At 46.3% G+C, this 25,625-nt stretch overlaps 1 protein-coding gene across 8 annotated transcripts in view; it reads right to left on the reverse strand.

Annotated features, from left to right (window-relative positions):
• The window catches only part of akap9 (A kinase (PRKA) anchor protein 9), a 59,297-nt gene that overhangs the window by 32,514 nt on the left and 1,158 nt on the right, over nucleotides 1-25,625 (reverse strand). For 6 of the 8 annotated variants that reach the window (XM_047019381.1, XM_047019384.1, XM_047019387.1 and 3 more), the window contains exons 2-15: nucleotides 19,774-20,052; nucleotides 16,061-16,105; nucleotides 15,447-15,506; nucleotides 14,423-14,566; nucleotides 13,677-13,832; nucleotides 13,173-13,370; nucleotides 9,915-13,019; nucleotides 8,623-8,703; nucleotides 7,008-7,161; nucleotides 6,400-6,616; nucleotides 4,557-4,614; nucleotides 2,951-3,244; nucleotides 2,069-2,248; nucleotides 1,042-1,157 (exon numbers count right to left, since the gene is read on the reverse strand). In XM_047019381.1, the coding sequence (XP_046875337.1) occupies nucleotides 1,042-1,157; nucleotides 2,069-2,248; nucleotides 2,951-3,244; nucleotides 4,557-4,614; nucleotides 6,400-6,616; nucleotides 7,008-7,161; nucleotides 8,623-8,703; nucleotides 9,915-13,019; nucleotides 13,173-13,370; nucleotides 13,677-13,832; nucleotides 14,423-14,566; nucleotides 15,447-15,506; nucleotides 16,061-16,105; nucleotides 19,774-20,052 (5,087 nt within the window). The remainder of the gene's footprint in view (nucleotides 1-1,041; nucleotides 1,158-2,068; nucleotides 2,249-2,950; nucleotides 3,245-4,556; nucleotides 4,615-6,399; nucleotides 6,617-7,007; nucleotides 7,162-8,622; nucleotides 8,704-9,914; nucleotides 13,020-13,172; nucleotides 13,371-13,676; nucleotides 13,833-14,422; nucleotides 14,567-15,446; nucleotides 15,507-16,060; nucleotides 16,106-19,773; nucleotides 20,053-25,625) is intronic. The other 2 variants (XM_047019382.1, XM_047019386.1) reach the window with 2 other exon arrangements.

Below are 25,625 nucleotides of genomic sequence, written 5' to 3' on the forward strand. Positions count from 1 at the left end.
CCTCTCTGTCTCTCCCTCCCTCTCTGTCTCTTCCTCCCTCTCTGTCTCTCCCTCCCTCTCAGTCTCTCCCTCCCTCTCAGTCTCTCCCTCCCTCTCAGTCTCTCTCCCCCACTCTGTCTCTCCCCCACTCTGTCTCTCCCCCACTCTGTCTCTCCCCCACTCTGTGTCTCTCCCTCCCTCTCTGTCTCTCCCTCCCTCTCTGTCTCTCCCTCCCTCTCTGTCTCTCCCTCCCTCTCTGTCTCTCCCCCACTCTGTCTCTCCCCCACTCTGTCTCTCCCTCCCTCTCAGTCTCTCCCTCCCTCTCAGTCTCTCCCTCCCTCTCTGTCTCTCCCCCACTCTGTCTCTCCCCCACTCTGTCTCTCCCTCCCTCTCTGTCTCTCCCTCCCTCTCAGTCTCTCCCTCCCTCTCAGTCCCCCCCCCCATCTGTAAGTCTCCCCCCTCTCTCAAGTCTCTCCCCCTCCCCCTCTCTCAGTCTCCCCCCTTTGGCACCTCTATCTTTCTTCCCTTCACCTCTCTATCCCTCCCCTCTCTCAGTCTCACAAGGTTAGTAGGACACATTGAAAATACATTTGGTTTGTTCATGTGGGTGGGTTTGATACAGGTGGCTGATAAATGCACTTTTAAAGGAGCTGTACGTAACTGTACGTAGTTACTTGAAAGGTTTGAGAGAGGGACAAAAGCTGCCCCTGGCAACAGTGCCCTTGTTTGACTTTTTAACCATCTCAAATGAAACTAAATGGTTTCTATTGTGTTCAGTGTTGTTCATGTTATGCTTGACTAAAAATGAAATATAAATAGTTTGAAGATTAACAGACAGGATAATCCAACATGTCAAGAACTACAACCTAAAAAACATGAATAATTTACAGTAACAGAAGCTCTTCAGACAAAAATGATAAACTCAGCAAAAGTGCCTCAACTTATACTCCTGCCGCATCAAACAAGACCGATAGACTTAATAAACTAAATAAAGAATAATAATAAAGAAATAAAAATAAATGTCTTTCTTAATAAAGAAAACTAAACAAATCTAAAACCCACCTCTCAGTAGTGATGACATCAGAGCAGCTTGACTCTCCACCATCGTGTGACCGACCCCCCAGAGCCCTCTTCTTCTTTCCCTCCTCTTCGTCTCCCTCTTCTTCCTCTCCTCTCTTCTGTAACAGACGTACCGGCAGGAGAGAGAAGACAGACAGCAGTCCTGTCATCGTGGCCAAAGACACAAACTCTCCTTTGCTCGGTTCAGAACTCCTGACAGCATCAGAGGGACTCTAAGACACCAGACAATTCAGATGAGGACGAAACTATCTCAGCGCTTTCTCTCTCTCTCTCACACACACACTCTCTCTCTCACACACACTCTCTCTTTCACACACGCACTCTCTCTCTCAAATAAACACACACAGACACAGGAGGCGTCTGAAGGGAAAACACTAGTATCTTTGTGCTGCTATGGCAACAGGTGCACCTGAGTGAATGGACAGAAGAAGTTGGCTCCCCCTTCTGGCAAAGATGGGGAACTGACGCTCTGCAATTGGGATAACTGACTTGTTTAGGAATGAGAAAACGATATTGTATGGACTTAACCGTCACATATATCTATATATAGATATATATAGATATATATCTATATATAGACATATATACAGTATATGCATACATTATACCGCACAGCACCTGCCTTCTTTGACAACATTAAAACCGAATCAAACAAATTGCACTTGGAGAACTTTCTAAAGAACGTCTCAGCCCTAACTTCTACAAATGCCTTTTAGGCGCGTGTTGGGTCAAGTCTCGTCACGTCAAGAACATTAGACACGGCAGCCACGGCTTCCATGCGAGGAATGCTTAATCATGCAGTAAACGTGTAGTGAAAAGCCAGGGCCCTATTAGAAAGTACTTCTCTGAGTGTGTGTGTGTGTGTTTGTGTGAAAGAAGGAGAGAGGGAGGGAGTTATCACGTCCATACATTGAAAAATTATGGAAAAAGGTTTAACAAAAGAAAGAATACCTGTTCCTAAATGGTGGCATTTGTTTATCGTTTCTGTTCAGCTCTGCCTCTCACTCACCTGTTCATCTCTCCCTCCAGAACGTTCCACCTGCTCCATCAGTCTGTGAAGCTCCTCTTCCTCCTCTTCCTCCTCCTCCTCAGACTGGGTCTGCACGGCGGAGGAGGTCAGTCCCGCTCTCCTAGCCATGCGGGACAGCTCGCTCTGCTGGGCAAACTCCACGGACATCTGAACTATGACCTGCCGAAGAAACAACCAGATCTTTTTGTGTTTCTTTCGAAACCGTGACATGGGTATACCACGTCCAATCACAATTAACGGAGAATGGAAATTAGTGTTCTTAGTTATTGGAATCTTTACTAGCATCTGTAGTTGATGGAACATGGACTGGTATCCGTAATAAAGAGAATCAGAGGAGGTATATTTTTTCACTTTACCAACCCACCCTCACTACTAAGTCACTCCACACTTAGTCATGCACCACACAGCAGTGCCTAAAGAGACCGTTTCCTTTCAATGAACCCTGCAGTGGTCTTTGCATCACTTGTGCTGTTGTCTTATTTTTAGACGTTCTGAATTGTGCCTAAGGAAAGTGCTGGCACTTTAAAACACACAAGCCCCACATGAAAATATCAGCAGCATCCAGTTCTGGGTACTCCTTCAGGATATGTGGCGTAACATAACTTGTTATTCCAAACAAATTCCACAGGGAGAAAAAATATTCTTTTGGTTGAGTTCAAATGGTAAACATTTTACCATCTGTTACCTGGCTGGCTAGCCATTCCTGCAACCTCTACATAAGAACAACTACCACGGACAACAGTCACCATAGAAACACCAGTCTCAGAAGTCAGCGCTGGAGACTAGCATCCCCCCGCACCCCCCCCCCAAACACACGCATGACTCAAACACAGACGCCCGCAGCTGTAGTCAGAGTGTTACCTTGGCGATCTCCTCCTCCACCCTCTCCTGGTGGCGTCTCTCCTCGCCGTTGACCCGCTCCCCCTCGTCTCCCGCTCCCGTCCTCCCTCCCTGCTCCCTCTCCAGGCTCAGCCTCTGGATCTCTGCGCTGTGCTGCTCCCTGAGAGCAGACACCTCCTGCGTGTACTTGTGGTAGAGCGCTCTCCTCATAGACTGCAGCTGAGCCGTCAGATCCGCGGACCTGGCCGGCCAGGCCAGCCCCTCGCCCGGGCTGCCCTCCTCCTCCTCCTCCTGGTGCTCCTCCTCCTCCAGCAACTAGATGTGAGGGAGGGAGGAGAGACGGAGGGAGGGAGGTAGAGAGGAGGGGACAGAAAAAGATAGACAGAGAAAGACGGGTAAGGAGAGATTGTGTTGAAAGAGGGAAAGTGATAGAAGAAAGTGGTTAGAGGATAAGGGGAAGTCCAGACCAGACAGAGGAAAGTAAATGAAAAAAGGAATCACGAGAGAGAGACAGTGTCAGTGCATTCAGCCATGAATTTCCATAGAGTCTTTTCACAGACCATGAATCCCCCCCACCCCCCCTGACCTCCCCTGCCACAGACAGATCCACTGATTCTCCTCTCTGCCCCGAGGCCTGACGCCCTGATAAACAGATGCCGTGCCCCACAGAGCTACATCGTCAACAGACAGGCTCTCCCTCTCTCCCTCTACCCCTCCGTACTGGTCTGTTTGTTGTTGTTATTTTTTCTCACTCCATCCCTCAGCTTCATCCATCCTTTACTGTTCAGGCATGTTAACCCTGTGTGTCTCACCCTCTCTCTCCCTCTCTCACTCTCTCTCTGTCTCGTTCTATCTCCGTTCCTCGCGTGCTCGCTTGTCGGGTCGGTTGTGGATGTGAGAGACCTGGTCTAACATCACTTGGTTTAGAGGGCGAGAGGAATGGATAAGAGAGAGAGAGAGGGGGAGAAAGAGGGTGATGGAAAAGACAGTGACAGTGAGAGAGAGGGATGGATCGGTCCCCTCACGCGGACGCAATCGTCCTTTCATGCAGTTAAAAAGTGGAGTAGCGAACCACCGTCCCCCACGCTACACCCCATCTTACGTAACCACGACGACTCGACTCTTACCGTCGGTAAAATATACATTGGAAACGACTCCTCGGCCACCAAAGGATCTAGGGCAGGTTTTAGCCAAAGGCTGCTCCCCCGCTCCCCCCCTCCCTGCATGGGATGGGGGTGTTTGTGCAGTATGTGTGCATGTATGTGTGTGTGAGCGAGAGTGCGAGGGTGTTTGTGTCTGTGTGAGAGTGTGTGTGCATTTATGTTTGTGTAAGAGTGTGTGTATGATACAACTACATGCTCTTATGGTTCTTCCCTTTGGGACTTGTTTATGTTTGTGTAAGAGTGTGTGTATGATACAACTACATGCTCTTATGGTTCTTCCCTTTGGGACTTATTTAGTTTTCACAATGTATGCTTCATGTTTTGGCTACCCGCAATGTTTGGGGCTATCTCGTTGTTATGAGCAGTGACCTATGCACTTTTGTAGAGCTCTCTTTTGGAAGTCGCTTTGGATAAAAGCATCTGCTAAATGCATAAATGTAATGATCCAGCATCTAAACACCAACCTTTAGTTCTTTCTCCTCCTGCTCCCTCTGAGATGTGATCTGGGGCACACTGGTCAGGCTGAAAGGAAAAATGAATGATCAACTATGCAGGAAAGTATTTAAAGTAGACACACTGTCTGTCCATTATCCAATATCAAATGCCTGTCATGAGGTAAAATAAAAGACACAGCATGGTTAATATCATATTGGTCAGTATCAACAGTGAATTGAATCTAACTTAAGTCCAGAAGGTTTCAGAAAACTGAAAAAGGAAAGATCTGTCTGAATCTTCCATCTACAAGACCACGATACACAGGCAGTGGATAAAAGAATGCTACAGGTTCCAACCAGCAGGGGGCGATATCCTCTTTTAAATGTTTACCGTTTAACGTTTCAGTCAGGCCTCCCTATTTAAAGAAGGAAAACACCCCACCATTATGATTTAATCATGATATTATATTTTTCTATAGCACTACACTTCTCTCTTCCATCTCCTATGACCTGCCCCACCCCTCCAGGACACAGCCCCACAACCCGAGGCCGCCCAGTATGTCAGAATCAAGCGGACCTGGTTCATGCAGGGTGACGCGAGACATAACGCCTCATTAGCAGCGCATCACGCAGTAGGGGCACACCTTCTTAGCAGGGCGGGCTATTTAATCAGGATATCGCTGCACTCTGCTTTGCGAGTGCCACACAGGATGTTCTGTTTAATCTGCTGCCTCCGCCTCCCTGGCCTCCACCTTTGGTTCTGTGTCTCCTGTTCAAGGGGAATGTGTCGCTGCTCTCTGCTCAGAGGTCGAGACGGTGTCTCTGTTGGGTGCGGCAGGGAGCCGATGCAAGCAGAACCACAATGCCAAATCAAGTGGTACAATGATGTGTTGTACCGAGTGAAATAAAGTATCAAGTAAATATTATACTGAGTCTTCCTGCCTGAACCAGCACTGCAGAGTCATGTCGAATCTCTGAAACACACCGTTGTGGGTTAGTGGGTTAATGAGTCCTGGGTAACATCCTTAACCACCCTGTGAATGTTTAATACGCAGGGATTGTTTGAGAAAGGAGTCCCCGTGACGTTTTTGTCTATGGAGTCTCAGGAGGAAAACAAACGTTTCTGTCGTATTAAGATGTACTGCTATCGGAACTGACTGGTGGTATCTAAGCTTGTTAAGTCAGAGAACTCTCATTGCAATATCCATTACATATTTTAATAAATCATGCAATTCATTAGCTCTAAATGATGAGACGAGAAACTCAAGACAGCGAGGGAGGCTTAGTGGGAGAGGCCGAGAGAGAGGAGAGAGAAAGTACAGCATCAAAATTCTTCCTTCAAGTGAGCCTTGATGCTGCAGGATACCAAGATAAGGTTCCCCCAATGGAAGGCGTCCCTAGGCAGCATCTGCCTGCCTCTAAGGTTTCAGCTACCGGATCCCCCTGGGCCCCATCTCTAGACCCCTCACAGCTGCCACAGCTTGCTGGGAGCTCGGGGAACCTCACCAGAGGGTTTAGACAAGGGGTCTCCAAGCCCGTTTGTGGAAAGCTACCTGCCTGTAGGTTCTTGCTTCTACCTTAGCACACCTGATTCAAATAATTAGCCTTTTGATCCGGCAGGTATCTCTCCAGGAACAGGGTTGGAGACCCTTGTTTTAGACACTATCCAATTCAGAGAAGGGGAAGGTCGAGGAGATGGACGTTGAACTTCCTAAAACACTTGATTATCTGAGCTCGGACTGTCCTGGGATTAGGGTTACCTGATCTGGGCCTGGGATTAGGATTACCTGATCTGGGCCTGGGATTAGGATGATCTGAGTTGAGACGGGTTTGGGATCAGGATTACCTGATCTGGGCCGCGGATTAGGATTACCTGATCTGGGTGCTGGGCTCCTCCTGCAGGCGCTGTCGCAGTACTATGAGCTCTGTGGCGTGTCGCCGCTCGCTCTCCTCCGCCTGCTGTCGGTGGGAGGACCGGAGACGCTCCACCTCCTGCTGGTGCCTCTCCTCCAGCTCGGCCCGCTGCCTCTGCAGCTCCACCTCCAGTCCGCCCGGTGTGGCGGGGGGTGCCAGGGGCAGCTCAGGGGCGCCTGGAAGGGGTAGACGGGAGGTTGAGTTGATGGGAGGGGGAGGGGGGGGTAGAGGAGCAGGTGGATAGGAGTAGAGGGGAGCGCAGGTGAGAGGAGGGGGGGGGGTAGAGGAGCAGGTGGATAGAAGTAGAGGGGAGCGCAAGTGAGAGGAGGGGGTAGAAGGGAGGGCAGGTGAGTGAGTGGAGGGGAGGGAGGTAGAGGCACAGGTGGAGCGGGGTAGATTGGTAATTAGTTGAGAAGAGGGGAGGTGCAGGGGGGGAAGATGGGTGAGTGGAGTGGAGGGGAGATAACCCGATCCCACCACAACCCTAATACACATTTACATTTCTGAAACGCCTACTCTAAACCTGCCACACGATCACACAAACACACAAAAACAAACCACACTCACCGGTGCCCCTGTGTTCCTCCAGGCGGGCCTGCCCCTGCCCCTGAACCAGGATGTGTGAGTGGGTGGCCGCCTGCTCTCGAAGCAGCTCCAGCTGGGCAGCGTGGATCTGAGACAGGCTGATGCGCTGGGCCTCCAGCTGCAGCTTACACTCCGTCTGAGAAGTCAGGTCAAGTAGGACTTTACTTTATACCCAAAGGGGATATATGTTGTGTGGTAGAAAAAAATCTATAAATATTAAACGAGGCACAATATCACAATACACTCATCATCTAAAGAGAAGTCAAAACAGAAGTATGAATCTGATGATGAAACGAGAACACAGCAGGGATGCAAAGGTGCAGTGGTTAATGTCCGCAAAATTGATCAATCAAATCAAATCTTTTTTTTCCCCTCTCCCATGTACTAAGTCACATCCCGCCTGCATTTAGATTTCGGTCTGGTTGAGTTAATCACCACTAGTTGATGAATTTGCCAAACATTTTTGGTTGAACTGCCTTAGGTTTAACTCCTTTTGCCTTTGGTTGAACTCTTTTTGTATAGTTGGTTCACATATTTAAGTTTCAATATTCCTATATGTTTAATGTAAGCACCTCCCTGCCAAAGTAAATTCCTTGTTTGTGCAAATATTCATGGTGAATAAAATCCCTTCTGATTCTGATTAATCGGAAGTCGGATGAGTGTTCCTTTGAGGACAGACAGAAAGAGAAATGTGTGTTCAGCATAATGGCCACGGTATTCTGACCAGCCATGGGTCTTTGTGAAACATCCATCTCCTTTATCGCTAAGGGGGCGTGTGAATGGGTTTGCTTCCGCTCTCGAGGCGTGCATAGGTGCATCGCTGCCTTGAATGGGCATGTTGTCTTGGAGTTGTTTCGAGGATGCGGATGGATGGAACACCTGCATTAGCATAACATGAGAGGGTTCAGCAGCATCTGTTCCACCGACACAACACAAAGGATGTCCATTGTAAGCTCTTGCCTCTCTCTCTCTCTACCTCTCTCTTCAGTTCTCTCCATCCTGTTCTCTCTGTACCCCTCTCTCCCCCTGTCATTCTCTACCTCTCTCCCTCCACTCATTAAACAATTCCCCTCTCGGGATCTACCTCCTTCCCTCTCCCCATTTCTCTGTCACTCTCTCCCTCTCACCCCTCTCTCCCCCCCTCTCATGAACATGTTGCAGCTGCACTTAAGCAACATCACAACGTCCTTCCTTTTGAAATACTTTGTGCAAATCCCTCATCGAGCCCCAGCACATCCTGAAAATAATATCAGACGCTCCCAGGGCCTATTTGTGTGTGACGCATTAAAGTAGCGTTAGTGCGAGACCCCTGTGACCCACGCTGTCACAGCGGCTCCGACGCCCGCCGTTCGGGGCTGGAATCGAACCCCTACCCTTCACACGGATCCCCATAAAAAAAGAAAAATAAAGAAAAATCGTTTTTCTTTAGTCAACCCACGCCGGAACTACTACTGTATTCCTTTAGCTCCCAACAGCCCAGTGTGGAGCCCCAACAGGCTCATGTATCGACCTTTGAACCCTGGCTGTAGCTGTTTGAAGCATCAAAGTGACTCAGAGCTACAAAAGCATGGCGGATGTGAGCTCTGTTGACATTTACATGCTCCGTAGACTCCATCCCCGCCTCTTGTTGCTGGGCTACAGCGTCGGGCACTGGCTCCACCCCTCTGCTCCTCTGCTCCTAGGGGAAGAGACGAAACAAACGTACCACAACTCATGAGCGAATCTGTCGATTTTTTCTGACAAACTGCGGGAAGATTTATGAAATGACTACAGGTGGTGCTGTATTGCATTTTGTTGTGAAGAACTTTGTGATTTTTTTTATCTGTGAGAGGTGCCATACAAATCAATTTTACTTAACTTACTTTGCTTACAAATTCACACCAATAAATTCAGCTGGAATAACAGTAGTGCATGTGATCTACTATAGCCACTGTGATGCTGGTATATTTAAGCTGTTTGGTTGTAGAAACCTGTTGCTTGCACTGATCATGAAGGTGTTGAGTAGCACCTTATCAAGTCCTTCCAATGAAAGACAGGCAGACGGATAGAGTGTGTTTAGAGTCTGAGAAGCAGCCTTGTCGCACAGGTGAGATTCACACGGACGGATGTGACAAAATGGCTTCTCACCTCTGACCATCACTTTCTCCCCTGGAGAACAGAGAGAAACTACAACGCCTGTTTTTCTTAGTAAAAGCCGAGTTTACACGGCCAGATAGATGGATGTACTCGACGAGAGAAAATTCTCTCAGGCATTTTTATAATTTATTTGACATTTTTTAGCTTTGAAGATAAGGGTCTGAACTTGTAGTTATAAAGATTTCATTTGGGCTTGACATAGGGAAACTTGCACTGTCGTGCACATGAAGAGGTATATCAAGTCAGTTCATCTGTCTGCTGTTTGTATCTTCTGCATGCGTGTTATTATCTCCAACTTGAGTCTCTCACAAACACAGTGTCTCATAAACACAGTCTCTCATAAATACAGTCTCTCATAAACACTATCTCTCATAATCTCCCAATGGTTTGTCTGATAGGAAGATACAAAGCCTCTTTTTTTTCATGTATATAACTGTAACGCATATAAACCCTTACACAAGTGTTTCTGAAAATGTCATATTTTCCATTTTGTTTTTAAAAACAAAACCCAATTTTTCGCCCGGGTATTAATTATACTTTTCTGAGTATCCTGTGTAGTTAAACCGATATCATATTAAGCGTGACATTTTGACAGCAGCAATTAGTTTTCGGTGTAATTTCAATCACAATACAACCATTTTAACAAGCTCAATACAACGTATAATTCCATGAGTCCCATAAAAAAAGGCAAGGCACAAGGTAGCGGGGGCTGTCAGCTGCAACTACAGCGGCAGAAGCCAGTAAAGTCCCTACCTGTTTCTCGACGTCGTTGTCGTGGCAGCCATCTGCGACGTCTCTGACCCTCTGCAGCGAACGCGTCTCATCCAGGCTCTCCATCTGAGCTGGCGTCTCCCGCTCTGCAGCGCTTCCAGCTTGTTCTCCCTCGCACACACCAGCCCCCTCCTCCTCCTCCGCCTCCTCCTCCTCCTTTCTCTCGGCTTTCTCTCCCGCTTGGGCTGAGCCGTGGCGATCCTGCTTCCCCCTCTGCCGTCTCCTGCGCCTGTTTGACCCCGGGGGCTTCGACGAGGGGTCGCGTTCGGCAGGTCCTTCCCTCGTCTTCTGGACTTTCGCCTCCACCGCCGTCGCCGGCTTTGAGGCTCCCACTTGGCCCTGGAGCTCGCGGGCAGACCGGAGGCGGTCGCGCTCCTTTTCGGCTTTCTGTAACGAGGATCGCAGCCCCTCCACCTGGTCACGGAGGGAGGTAATCTGGAGGTGGTGATCCTGGACGGAGCAAGCCGGAGACTGCGCTGCCTTCCGTAGCTCGGAGCTCTCACTCTGAGCAGCTCTCGACGCCTGTCTGTCCATTTTTAATTCGCTCTCCTTTTTCTTTGAGGTCTCTCGCTCTCTTTTCAGTTCCCTCTCCAGGTTTTCGTTTCGGGAGATGACCTCCTTGTTCTCCGTCTTGACCTGTGTCAGCTCTGCCTCTAGCTGCTCTGCCTCTCTCTGTGTAACAGACAGACTCTCAGTAACCTCAGATAGCCTGGAGGTCAGGTTGTCCTTCTCTCTCAGGGCAACCTCTAGCTTCTCCATCACTTCAGTGGCATCTTTCTCCGTAAGTGCCGAGTCCCTTGCGGAGATGTGTTCCACTTCACGGCGCTCTTTAACCTCCAAATTTCGTGACTCGAGGCTTTGGATTTTTGCTTCGAACTCGAGTGTCTCTTTTAGTCGAATTTTTTCCATCTGTGCCTTCACCTCAATCAGGCAAGAGTACTCTTCCTTCAGCTCCTGATAGTTAACTTCAAAGTTTTTTTCAGCGAAAGAGAAAGTATTCTTCTGTTTTTCGACCTCCCCTCTGAGCTCAACGACCTGTTGCTGCATTTGTTTGTTTTCTGCCGTAAGGGACTTAATTGTTTTATTTTGCGATTCCACCTCCTCTTTTAAGGCTTCGTTGTTCCGTCTCAAAATCATCTTTTCGGATTCCTGCTCTTTCCATTTTTCACCCCAGCGTGTTTCCTTCTCTTTGCTTTGGTTTTCTAGCAGTTCGTAGTTCTTTAGCACCTTCTGGACCTCCCTCTCCAAACGAACTCGTTCCTCTCCTCCCTTTCTCAGCTCCTCCACCTCCACCTGCAGCTCCCTCTGTTGATCCAGAAGCTCGTCGGCTCTGGAGCTATGCAGAGCGAGTTTCAAGTCCTCTTTCAGCGCCACGATCTGGTGCATCAGCTCGTCCCTCTCCGCGGCAGACACCGCACGCTCCCCCTCCATCGAGCGCAGCCTGTTCTCGTAGCCGCTGCGCGTCAGCTCCGACGCCCGCTCGTGCTTGACGGCCGCCTCGTTCAGAAGGTTCTCCGCGTTGAGGTGACTCTCTCTCTGGAGGTCCTCCCTCAGGAGGGTGAGCTCCTCCTCGTGGCTGAAGAGGAGCTGCGTCCTCAGCCTGTCCAGCTCAGCCTCCTGAGACTGGGCCATGCGATCCAGCACTGCGTCCTTCTCCCGCTCCATCATCTCCAGTTTGATCTTGTAATTCGTTGTCTCCGATTCGTGCTTCGCTTCCGCTTCCTCGGACGCCTCTCCGGCGGCGACCAGCTGCGCCTTCAGCCCCTCGATGGTTTCCCGGAGTCTCCTCAGCTCGCCGTTGAGTTTCTCCTGCGAGGCGGCGCTCAGGGACTCTTGCTCCGCCCTGGACGAGCGCAGGTCCCTGAGCAGGTCCCTAACCTGGCCCTGGAGGTGGAGTTTATCCTGGGCAACCTGGTTAAGCTCGTGGCTGTCTCTCTCCTGCAGCGACCGGGCCTCTTGAAGCCTCTCCTGGAGCTCCGCGATCCTGTCGTCCAGCTCGGCCACCGCCTCGGGGCTCGGACCGGGGACGGGAGCGGCCTGTCGGGACATCAGCGTCTCCATCTCTGCGCGATGCTGCTCCGTCAGGCGGTCGATCTGCGCTGAGTGCTGCGAGCGAAGCTCTTGCTTCATCTGGACGATCTGCTGGCCGTACATCTCATCCAGCTCGGCACGGAGATGTTCCAGCTTCCGGGAGGAGGCCTCCTCCGTCCTCTGGAGAGCCTCGCTGTCAGACAGGCTCCCCTGGTGGTATCGCTTCTGGAGGTTCTCCACCGTCCCCATCAGCTGCTGGATCTCACCAGACGACATCCGCTCCTTCTGTCTGGAGCTCGACAGCTCAGCCTTGCAGCTTTCCAGCTCCACCTTGGAGCTGTCCAATTGTGTTTTGTAGCTTTCCAACTCCACCTTGGAGCTGTCCAATTGAGTTTTGTAGCTTTCCAGCTCCACCTTGGAGCTGTCCAATTGTGTTTTGTAACTTTCCAACTCAACCTTGGAGCTGTCCAATTGAGTTTCGTAGCTTTCCAACTCCACCTTGGAGCTGTCCAATTGTGTTTTGTAGCTTTCCAACTCCATCTTGGAGCTGTCCAATTGTGTTTTGTAGCTTTCCAGTTCCACCTTGGAGCTGTCCAATTGAGCCTTGCAGCTTTCCAGCTCTTGGGATTTTACAGTCATGTGCTGTCTGAGGTCATTCAGTTGTGTTTCCGAGACCGTCACTTCTCGTCTGAGCTGGGCCAGTAAGTGATCACTTTCAGACATGCCTTTTTCTCGCTCGGCAATCAGCAGGTCTTTCTCTCGTAGCCTCTGTGCGTGCAATTCATCCTCCCTCCTTCTTACCAGCTCAAGTTCTTCCTTGAGATTTGCCAGTGTATGCTTATACCCTGTAATTATTGCAGTTTGTTCAGAAATCATCAAGTCTTTTTCATTCGCCCTTTGGGTAAACGATTCCTGCCCGCAGCCCGCAAGCACTAGCTCTTCTTTAAGCTGGGCAAGGGCACGCTCGTGTCCCAACATCATTATTTCTTGTTCAGCAATCAGCAGGTCTTTTTCATTTAGCTTTTGTGCAAAAGATTCTTCTGTTCTCCTCTCAACCTACAAGAGAAACGTAGGCCTTAGAAAAACCAATACCGGACACATAACATCAATGCCTGATCAAAGTCTAAATAATTCTAAACAATACTATACAATGGGAAAATATGAAAGAAGATCTCAAATAATCTTGTGTGTCTGCACAGCTTCACCCACCATCTCGGCCTCGCTGAGGCGATGTTGGAGCTGACTGACCATCAGAAGCTGCTCCGCGCTTCTTTCCTCGTGACCTTTGACCTTGGCGGCCATGTCCTCCGCCTGCTGTTGGCAGAGGACTAGCTGCTGTCTGGCCTGCAGGAGGTCGGCAGCCGCGCTGCTGTGGCTACTGTTGCGTAATGTCTCTCCCGCCTGCAGCTGTCAATCAAAACCAGGTGATGGAAAGTTCAGTGGGAATCTGGGTTTGGGGATTTTTGGGGATTTACGTTTTTATTCATAAATATATAAATGTTTTTGTATATTTATATAATGGTCTGGGTGAATAATTATGATCAGATGTCTTGAGTTTATGGCCACACTTGGGATCCGTTTAAAGAAATGTGCTTGTGTGACTAAATTGCCTGCTGGGTTCCCCTTTTTAAAGTTGGAATGGAGGAAAGAGTGTGTGACAGGACATGACGGAACAAACCAACTAGAAAAAAAAAGGGGGGGGGGGGGTCCTACCTGCTGGAACTGTATCTGCAGTTTCTGGCTCTGCTCAGTCATCTCCAGGAACTCTCTCATGATCTCGTCCTTCTCCTCCCGAGCCTGCTGGAGATTGGCTGTAAGCTGGGTGATGATGCTGTCCCGCTGTTTCAGAGCCGCTTCAAAGTCCTGCAGCTGAGAAAGATGAAGGATTACTCTTTAAAGTCCCCATAAATGTTGTTGTTATAAGTCTTTATAAACCAAAAACACAAAATGACGACGCAGTTCACTCGTCGAGCTTTGTAGACCCTGCGAGATGTTTTTAAAACATACTGTACATTCGCCAGGAAAGACAAATATAGGTTTTATTACTCATCCTCGGTCTGGTGCCCTATGATGAGGTCAGAGGTTATAATCAATTCAAAGCTGAGGGATTATCAAGTATGTGCATTTATGTTAAGGCCAGTACAATTACATAATTCCAGGTCGGTTTGAAGGACACATGATAACTGATGCAAAGTGGATGGAGTGGATCCAAACACTGTTCTACAACATTGAGCCAAAACATGAAAAAAAAAACATAGAAGAGGTGGGTAAAATGCGACAAAGATTGACGTTTACATGAAGAAGAAGAAAAAAATATATGAGCTTTGTCACGAAAGGGCAGACGCTGAACTTACAGTTGACGACAGGTCCGTTCACCGTCGGCGCCACCTTTCTTTCACTATTACCTGCTGTACCCCTTCGCTCACTATTACCTGCTGTACCCCTTCGCTCACTATTACCTGCTGTACTCCTTCGAAAGCAGACCGGACCTCCTCCAGTTCTCCTCTCAGCTCCTCCACCGCCCGGCTTTTGGCTACCAGTTCATCCTCCATGTCCTGGACACGTCCTTCCTTCCCCTCCTTCTGCAGAGGGTCCACTTCCTCCTGGAGAACAGAGAAGGACAGCTGGCTAAGCCATCGTAAACAAGGCCTGCCCCTCCCTCCAGTGAACAGGGCAAAGAAAGCATCTCAGTGATCCCCTAGCAGACAATCAACACCGGACCGACAGAGAGAGTGACAGAGAGGCAGCTGTCGAGGAACATGATGCGACAAGTGGCCCGATAACTTCACCTATAGCAGATGTCTTGTTACTTTGAGACTCCATTATCCCTATCTGCTATATACAGTGGCACTAACAAGCCATCCATTTCTCTAGCTTTCCCATTTCCCTCCCCCTGGCTGCCCGCAAACACCATTACCTGTGCCATGGCAATTGAATAGCTCTTATACAACAGCCATCTCCCTCCCTCCCTCCTTTCTTCTATTCCCCCCTCCCCCCCCTCCCCCCCCTCCCCCCCCTCCCCCCCTCCCCCCCTCCCTCTCTCCCTCTCTCCCTCTCTCCCTCTCTCCCTCTCTCTCTCTCTCTCTCTCTCTCTCTCTCTCTCTCTCTCTCTCTCTCCCAACTTCAAGAATAATTTACAGCACTGAAATGTCACGCAGGCCTCATTCACCCCACCGTCCAATCAAATGACTCTCCATCCACCCTGTAAAATAGTGATTAGCTTAAGAGATGACCACCTCTGGGGTGGCGAAGGCCATAGACTCCCAAACATGCATAATTTTAATGAAGCACATACTGAAATCGCAGAAGCATAGAATAAAAGGCACTTGGTTAGTGAGTTAGCAGGGAATCTTGGTTATCTTGGCAGTACGTTCATTGTGTGCGGAGGAAACAGTACAGCATAGAAGGAGTGCAATGGAGCATTAAGTCATAGTTGACGAGCAAGACAGCGCAAGACTTGCTCATTGATCGTCTTTACTATACCCAGATAAACTCCGTGTAGGACTGCATTGGGATCTCAGTCGTCTCATGGCATCCGTTTACCTGTCAATTCACAATGCTACTGTTGAGTCTGTCATCTCAGTCCCATTACCAGGCTAATTATGATTGTGGTTACGCACAAAGTGAAGAACACAATTAAATCTGGTATTTGATTTACTCCTCGTCTTCGTCACACTGCATTGTAACGGCACTCTTCATTAATCCATTAAAATCACAGTGTGTGACAGGAAAGGCTTTTAATGTCAGCTCTGAGAAAAGGGAGAGGTGCAGGGGCTTTGACTTTATCGAGTTAAGAGAAATAGCTGTGATTGGGTAAACCAAGCGCCTGGCAACAAGCTAGTGGAGTCATGTGGTATTTTGTCAGAAGTGACCAGGGCCAAAATGCCTGGCATTAGAAATCATCCCTGGTTGAAGCACTTTAAATCTGATTAAATCCAATTCCTGAAACCCTATTCTTGGACATACATCTAGGTTAACCATAGACATTGACAAATTCATCAACTCTCCTTGTGGGGTATACTCAAACAGTGTTCCACGTGTTGCGGTTGTTGGGAAAATGGTTCTTGGTAAATGTAACCACCTACATTTCTACTCACCTCAGACGAATAGTCTTCTGCCGTGGTGGACACCTCACTCTCAGGCTGCAACGGAAATACAGTAACACTGTTAAGACTTCATCAGCACATCAATGGGACAATATGAAGAACAAAAGTCTACATGACATAAAAATACAATTAAAAAAAGATTAAGATATTGATCAAGAGAATGACATTTGTAGGACCAAAATCAAACATTGGTACAACTAAACTAAACAACTAAACAGTGCTGGAGAAAGATAATGTCCATATACATAGGAGACATAGTGCTACTTTCACACTGGTTGACTTATTCAGAGCAGATCTCTTCACTTGATTTGATTATGTTAAATTCAACAGCAAATGCATTCAGCAGAGCTTAAAGGACACAAGAATACTACAAAGTTGTGGTCATGGAGCTCAGAGTTATTCATTTATTTTGTATCGTTCTCAAACAAGGAACATATCTAGTGCTTTCCCCATCCCATGATTTATAAAAAAATAATAAAAGATGCTAAAAACGCCAGAATTTAACAGCGTAGCTACAAAACATAATTGATGCACCTTGAAACAAACTAAACCCAACAAGCTAAACCTGTGTCGTTATGAAACACCATCAGTCCCTCAATCTCTCTCCCACATGTGAACATTCTTTGCCCGTACGTCCACACATGCTAAAGATTCCCTGTTCTGTGTTAGCAACAAGTGTCTTAACTTGCATTGGTTGGTTGCTATACCAAAACAAACGGTTAGCACTACCACATAGTGTAGCATAAAACTCCTATGCCACCCCTTTCTCTCTCTCTCTCTCCCTTTCTCTCTCTCCCTTTCTGCCGCATATTCAAGTGCCTAAGAGAGGACACTTTGAAGCTCCGGTGTTTCCACAGCAACCCCTCTCTCTCTGAGGGGAGAAAGTTGCGTTGCTACTTGCAACATCTCCGTAGTAATTGAGGGCCTGGGCCAATTACACTTTTTTTTTTTGTCTCTTAAAAGAAATGTCATCTGTGTTAAATGATTTATAGACTATAATAGCAGAAATATGTGTATTTTTTTTTTGCAGATAGATTCGTCATTTCAAAACACATGGGTAGATTTCGTTTTTGAAGGGTCATTTTATGCCATATAAGGGAACAAACACCTGTTAAGATATTTTGGTTTTAAGAAAGACAAGATATCTTTCCATCACAGTTTGATGAAGATTGTGGAAAGTTTGTACAAAATAAACGAAATGTCTTACAATGAGTCAGTGCTTCCTTTCTGCATTAGCATGATTCTACAGCATGCTGTACATTACATAATATTCTCTATTAAAGTTGCATTATGTGAAATTATTAAACAAATTCAAGTATGAGAAACAGCGCCCCCAACTCTTGTCTGACTGTCCAAGCTGTCCTCCAGCTCATCTTTGATTGACAGTGGTTTTCATGAATTAAGCAAAGGAGGAAGTCCCGCCTCGCTGAAGGCGATTGGCTGGAATACGTTTGCAGCCACATAATTGTCTGGAAAGTAGTGGGCCGCTCGACAATAAGAAAGTACCATTCCACAGGAACTGAGCTGTCAGTGTTGCCAAACGACTCTGAGTGCCTCAAATTGTGCACAAAAGCTTTTTACTGAAAGAATCGGACAAATGGACAGTTAGCTTTGAGCCAACCTTTACTAAGACTTGATATAATTATATACTTCATCCATATGCAACTAGTCACAGTGGAGAATCATCATAATTACACAAACAAAGGACATTTGTGAGGAACAAAAAGCCCAAACATATAAATATATATATCAATCTGCCTCTTTATTTTCTAACTCTAGTTTGTCTGTAATCTGACGAAAGCTCGCAAGGTCGCGAAACCCTCCAACACAGACTGAGGTATCTCGACCTGTTTAAAAAAGGCGATTGTCTGTTGCCATGGCAACCCTTTTTATTCATTTTTTTCTTCCAGCGCCATAGCCTATGTGGTAGTGGTGGCGTCGGTTCGGGGGGGGGGGGGGGGGGGGGGGGGGGGGGGGGTGGGGGGGTGGAGTTGTGGATAACAGAAAACCGATCAACGCTGCCCATGACACAAGTGTTTGAAAAGAGCTGGGAAAGAGGAGGAAGGATAGCAATTCTATCGTCCCTGCTTTCCTTTTGAGGACGATAGCGTAGAGCTTTTTGTCCGGTGAGGTCTGAATGTGCTGGAGGTTATAGGCTCGTGTGTTTTGCTGTCTGTGAAAACACGGCAACTATTTCACAGCCAGGAGGTAGTACGTTGAGCTGAGTCACGCATTTAATGAAAAGCTGTTCTAGGAGGAAAGTGCAAGGGCGCTCTGGCTCTGTTTTCAAACTAAAATCTTTGTCTGAGAGAGCTCACATTTGTTTAATTCCTTAAGCATCAGTATGGTACACCATGTTTAATGGCACGTCAAGAAATCCCCAAGATATGTGTTTGTGGTTGGCTTCAGACTTGTAGCAAAAAGCTGAAATAGGCAGATGGTACAGTGGTTGTATGGTGGTTTTTAATCAGCTCTTAAGTAACTGAATTAGGAGTTTGTTAATTAGGCACACACAAACAGACAATTGCCGCCGTACTGGGAACAGACTTAAAGGTTACTGCTTTGCAGCAGTCAGAACAGCAATTGTCGGGTTCTCAGAACCTCATTAGGGATCATTATTTTGTTTTCTCATGGCAAATAAAGGCTGCTAAAACAACTATGTTCCTCTGGCTCAATCCATGTTTGAAGCTCCAGTGTTTTAAGCTCAAATAAGGAACTTTATTACATTAGTTAGTGAATTAATTCAAATATGAGATGTTAATATGAGAAACAGCACCCCCCCCCCCCCCCATTCTTGTCTAAACTACCATGCTTCTTCCAGCACAAGTTTGATTGACAGTGGTTTCAATAAGCCAAGGAAAAGGGCCCGCCTCGCCAGAGATGATTGGCTGGAACAGGATCGCTGACACGTAACTGGCTGGAAAGTGGCGGGCTGCTCCAAAATTAGAAAGTGATTCTGGCACTGAGCTATCTGTGTTGCTAAACAAACTCTCAGAGGACCTTATTAGCTTACACAACAGATTTATAGAGGACAAAGACTTTCTTTTTTTACTGAAAAAATCTTACGCATGGTACTTCTAAGAGGTTAAATTACAGGTGATAAACATGTTTATTGTACGGGTGATAAATCTGTCCATAATGGGACTTGGTGGTGATTCAGTAAGGGGCAACACAGACACAAAGCCATTTGTTGTCCTCGTTCATATTCATCCATTTAACACTGAGCTTTTGTGAAACACAAAAGTAGCTCATGGCAACTGTATAATTCTCAAGTCTTTGTTCTGATATCTAAGAATTGGCACATTCAGTTCAAATGGATTCAGACAATTTCTTTGATGCTGCAAATTGAAAACTGTTTTGTAGTCCAGCTTAGAACTAAATATTCGCACATAACAAAAAACAACAATTTAAGTGACCTTCTGGTTGAAGCTTCTGTATGGAGGCCAAATCATGATAAAGTCAAACTTGCTATTGATAACATTTTAACAGCATAGATTGAAAGATGGAGATACAAATACAATACCTCTGTATTAAGTATTAAGTTCTATTGCTATTGTCTGATAACGCTGCCCGTGAACACGATACGCCTCATATTTAAGTTATTCGACTAGATTAAACTAGTCGAATAAAACTAGTAGTGTTACTTCAAGGAGGGCGTATTAACTCGATCGAGTAGATTCCAAACTCAACTCAGGGATGTTTACCTCTATGGTGTACGTTTGATCATGTTTGACTGTCTCCCCGCTGCGCAGGGTCCTGGCAAAGGTGTACTCCGTTCTGGTCGGTGCCTGGTCCCCTCCGCCCCCTCCTCCTCCTCCGCCCCCTCCTCCAGGGACTTCATCCACCAGAGATTGATCATGCTCCGCCTCTCCGGCCCCTTGGCCATCTCCCTCAGAGTCCTCCGGCCCTGTCCTCTTTTTGTTCTTCTTCTTCTGTGTCTTCTGTCCATCTGCATGTGCTTTCCTCTGCCGGTACTCAGCCAACTAGAGCCAATCAGGGAAGAGAAGCACATCGACCAGGTTAATACACAGGTTACACTGTGTGCTGTCAGACATACAACCAATAAAACAAGATGTGTGGCACTTGAACACATGCTCAGTTAAAAGTTAAATCAGGAAGACCTTCAAATGAGAAGGGACCACTTAGAGTGGTCTTCTATGACTGAAATAACAAATACATTAAACAGTTGAGGAGCATGACAGGAAACCCACGGCAACGCTACATAGTTCGGTAAAGCTGAAGCGAAACATGTCATGCATCCATGTTGTGTCCTTCCTCTTCATAAAGACTGACACATTTGTGTCTCGCTGTGGCAGGCACTAATCTTTTAAACGCCTGCTAAAAGGATTAGATTTTTTAAACAAAAAAAATCCACTTAGATAAGAACTTATTATCAGAGCATGAAGTGGGCAGTTAAAGACCAAAATATGTTCTAACGATTTCAACAGTCCCCCAAAACATGCTTCTACAGTGACAATTGCATTTGTAAGTTTAGAGTGTAATAATATCCAGACACAGTGTAAGAGCTACTGTGCTGTACAACAAATAAAATCTCTAGAAACAATAACAGACAGATACTTTATCTCATACATGGGTCATGACACTGGATTTTTTAAGATATTGGGAGGGGGGTTTGGGATTTGGGATTAAAGGTCATTAACGTCTTAATCTATGATGCTCTCACCGACTTCTAGCTCCTTTTCATGAACCACCTGGTTTGCTGATCTCTGACACACCCACCGCACCACGACACAGAGTCTGATCAAACTCAGGTTAGTGCGGAACAAATCCAAATTAAATACCTCTCTTTTTAGTGTTCACCTGAAACAGGGATACCATTTCTTCCAGATCTCCATCTATGGCTAGCGTAACCAGGAAATGTGCATAGTTGATGCTATTTTGTAGATAAAGAAGAAACACTTGATGCTATATTGTAGATACAGAAGAAATGCCAACAGCTTTAGGACAGCAGGGGGTAAATGACAAGTCTTCCATTCTGTTTGTGTTTTATAATAAAACGCCCATGTTCACTGTAGCAGATTTCCCCACACCAAATTCGCATGACCTAAAAGACAAACACGCATGGGCATGGCAACACTAATTCCCCCAGGCGCACGCACACAAACACCACACAAACCACATGCACATGACACAATCCATCCACACACACACCTTTTCTTTTTTACAGCTAATCGCCATATAGGAATGTGGACAGCAATTACATGATTTAGACAGGAGAGTGGGGAAAAAATAAAACATATCCATTATGTATGAGCAACAGCTAGCAAGGTAAGAGACTAAACCATATGTCCAGGACCAAACCTGACAGCAAGCAGGCGGCATTGAGTCGGAAACAAACTTCACAGGAGGGCATATGCGGGCACCAGGTATCACATGGAGAGATGCAATTGGACCCCTGTTACCAAGGTTACTGCAGTAATAGCAGATTACCTGGCCAGGGGGTGGCCAACTTCTGCCCCGGGCTTCATCAGAAACAGTTTGATTTGAATGACAGTACTGCAGCTAATTATACATTAGCTGTCAGGAAAGGGTTCTCACTTGTAGCGAGCTATTAAACTCCAGTCATACTAGCAAGCCTAGATAACCCTGCGCTGTATTTGTTTTCGTTGCTAGCACTAATCATTTTAATTTAATTTACAAAGTTTATTGTATTTTGTGAAGCGGCGTCCGACGAATGACAACCTAAATTGAGAGAGGTGATGAAACCACAGAGAATGAACGGCCCTTTGCCGTTTGTGCTGCGACGGATTTAAATTATTTTCAACCATAAAGTAGATAAGAAGTTTAGTCTCGGGACGCTTAATCTCAGTTTATCAACTTGACAGCGGAGTGGCCTATTTGGCAACAGACCACTGAGTTAAACTTGGACATGCATACGGGTTCTACAGATTACGTAGGTTATAACACCATCTACAGCGGTGTTACCAAACATCAAGGACAAACAAATAAGTGTTCCCGAATCATTTCAATCACAAATAATAGGCTACATCTCAGCATGTTTGAAGGCTTGTTTGATGGTTGCTGTTGTGGCACATACACGTACTGATGTACAGTGTTTCTGCATCATCGCTGTCATCTAATTGAAATCTGGAGCCTGCATTTTGACGGAAGGTATAGGTCAGCTAATGCAGCCATTGGCTTCGTTCCAACAGAGCAATTATCTCTACCGCTTTGTCATCGTTTATCCCACTGATTACAAATGATAGATTAGCACAATTTACACCAAAGGCAAGACTATAGGGTCGGTATTTCTGGGCTACCCAATGCATTAATTATGGATTGGACGTGAGTATTTCTCATTAATCTTTTGAAGCACACACACACACACACCTACAAAGGAACGGACAATCGATATTTCAGTGTGTACTAACACAACACACACAAATACCAGGCCTACACAGGACACAAACAGAACTCAAAATTGAGATCGTTTTTAATTGCACCTCGAAACAAGGACAAATGTATTAATTAATCCAGTTAGAGAACTAACAGCGCTCTTACACAACCCTGACATCCAACCAACTCAGGTCTAGTCATCACAGGTTGGTTAAGGTCCTACAGTTCTGTGGGCGTATGTGAAGCCCTCTGTAGCACTGCTTGTTAAATGAGCTATTATTATGATTATACATGTTATTTGATCTTATACTTTGTTCTACAGTCCCAGAGAGGCCTGTGCCTAACCTGAACACAGGCTTCCTAGACAGCGAAGGCTGATTAATCACACAAAAGCTAAAGATCAATATGAAACAAAGTCAGACAAACCTTAGCTTAGGTCAGCCAAACGTGACTCAGCAGAGGAAGGACAGGAGGATGTAATTGGTTGTAAGCAGGAAGTAAGTAGTACACCTATGGGCCGTTGTAACCAGTGGCAAAAATCTGCTATCAATTTTGGGGGGGGACAAGTATATGACATTTTCTCAAGAGCAATTCCTGAGGGGGACACCAAAATTACTACTGTAACACACAGCCTAAATTGTAATATGTTAAATGTATGATATTAATATTATTTAAATGTTATTATGTTTACAGTGATTTATTGGGGGGGGGACAAATCATATTTTGCCCAGGATGGGGGGGGACATGACCCCCCTCCCCCCCCCCCCCCCCCCCCCCCCCCCCCCCCCCCCCGGGATTTCTGCCTATGCTTATAACAGCTGCACACCTACAGAAATTGTTTCTTTTGAACTTAAATCTCAATGAGAAAAAAAACAGGCTACATAATATAAACCACTCCTCGTAAACAGGAAGCTATACTGTAAACCATGTGGAGTGATTTGCATCTTACTCTCAAGGATTTGGAGTACATGGTCGTCCCACATGAAATCACTTCACCTGTCACTGGGAAGATCACATGTTACTGGGAAGATCACATGTTACTGGGAAGATCACATGTTACTGGGAGATCCGCAGCAACATGGCCTGTCTGATCCACATCAGACCCAATTAACACCATCATGAAAAAACCCAAACTAGTAACAAGTCTTATGGGGTAAAAACTTAAATGTCTCAACTAAAAAGGCCCTTCTCCAGATGAAATAAATGCATCTATCGGAGCTTCATCACGTCTCCAGGGTGTCTCAAAAGTGTGGAGATTTCTTCTGAATTCCTTTTGAGGCTGGGAGCCTTCTGCGCCTCCGAGCCGATGAACGGATCGCTCGGAGAGTTTTAGGATTCTTGTCAGGCACAGTGTTGGTACACAACAGCTCCCTCTTCTTTAAATATTTAAACTTATTAGGAATGGCAAGAGAACGGAGAAAATGCAAGGCAAAATTACTTTACCTTGTAAACAACAAGAGCTTTCTGAAAGAAAACCAATACAGTCTGGGATAGAATACATGCCCACAGCTACTGTTAGTGGTGCAAATGTTCCTAGGTGAAACATCAGTAAGGAAGATAAAAGGAAGAAGAATGACCTTGTCTGTAGCGTGTTGCTAAGGAGCTGTCATAACGCCAGGGGAGAAAGGACAAATTCTCTTGTATTCAAGGTAGCAACCTGGTATACAACAAATTTCAAGACTGCAGAAATTCTTCCAGGAGGCTTGCAGAGGTGGGCTACAAAACTATTGTTCAGTCTACAATAACTATAAATCACTGTGTGGGAAATTTAATAGTTTTTCAAGCATGTCTCAAGGAGAATGTTTGAGAACATAATTTGTATGCGCAAGTGAAAAAAGAACTTCAAAAGATGTAGACCTCTGTAAAATCAGGTTTATTCTACTTTGAGCTTTATGATTGAAGACAGGCCAATCAGAGTCAATAGATCAATCAATCTTAGTGTTCTAATGACTTCACCAAGGCCTGATAATGGCTTGGCTTAATAAGCCATAGTAAAATCGTAACCAGAGAAAAGGTTGCAAAGAGAGGCTAGCTTTACGGAATTACAACATATATGTTCAAGAAGGCCCATCCTTAATGCACGCAGATAGAAAGTACGCACTTTCGATTGGACCGGTTCTGTTGAAAGTGCGGAGGAGAGAGAGATTGGTTTTACACTCTCTGTCTGATGAGGGGAGGCGAAAGGGATTACGCCTTAAGTAAAATCAAGGAGATCAAGTTATCCTGCTCTTTCCAAAGCCTTCTACTAACCGCACCGCAACGTCTATTTGTAGAGTCTTTAAGGCCAGCGACGCAAGTTCACGCTGGTAGACAGTTCATCTGAGAGAACACAACATCTTTCATCTCTGTTTTCGTGTCTCTGTGTTTGTGTCTCTGTGTTCGTGTCTCTGTGTTCGTGTCTCTGTGTTCGTGTCTCTGTGTTCGTGTCTCTGTGTTCGTGTCTCTGTGTTCGTGTCTCTGTGTTCGTGTCTCTGTGTTCGTGTCTCTGTGTTCGTCTCACTGTGTTTCAACATATTGCTCGTCCTTCCCAGGAGCAGCAAAGCAGCATTAAGGGCACCCATTTTCACCTAAAAGGTTGCCATGGTGCTCCTCTGGGAGAAAACTACAAGGCTCAAGTTGAATCCAGCACATTCACTAGCACATCCGTTGCTAGTGTATCTCAAAACATTCACGAAGACAAAGAACACCAGAACTAGGCTACACCTGGTATTGAAACTCTGGGCTGTGTTACCTCCCTCACTGTCTCATAACAGCTGTTGTATTAACGCAACACATCATGAATAAATAACAGGAGACGATCCCGAAGGGGATCTAACTTGTCCTCTACCCTAATCCTGGTCTGAACCTTTGCCTTTACCTCAACCTTTCACTTCTGAATCCGCTTGGCAGGCTTGTCCTTAAGGCAAGGTACCGTGGCTTCTGAGACTGACTTGATACCGTTAAACACATGTTCGATTTTCAATTTAATTACTAAGGAAAAACACCTTACTTGGTTGATTAGAAACCAAGTACTTGATCTATTGATTTTTTGGGAGTCTCAGACAGACTTTACTTTTCAGCTACCTAACTGGCTCATCAGACACTGGAAGACAGAGGTTTAGGAGACCTGGTCTTGGATGGTATTATACATTGATTACTGGCACAAATTAAATCTCTAGCAACATGATGATATGCAGTGTCATGCGTTCAAGCTTTGTTG

The sequence above is a fragment of the Hypomesus transpacificus genome, chromosome 4 (genome assembly GCF_021917145.1).
Source record: "Hypomesus transpacificus isolate Combined female chromosome 4, fHypTra1, whole genome shotgun sequence".
Classification (NCBI taxonomy): Eukaryota; Metazoa; Chordata; class Actinopteri; order Osmeriformes; family Osmeridae; genus Hypomesus; species Hypomesus transpacificus.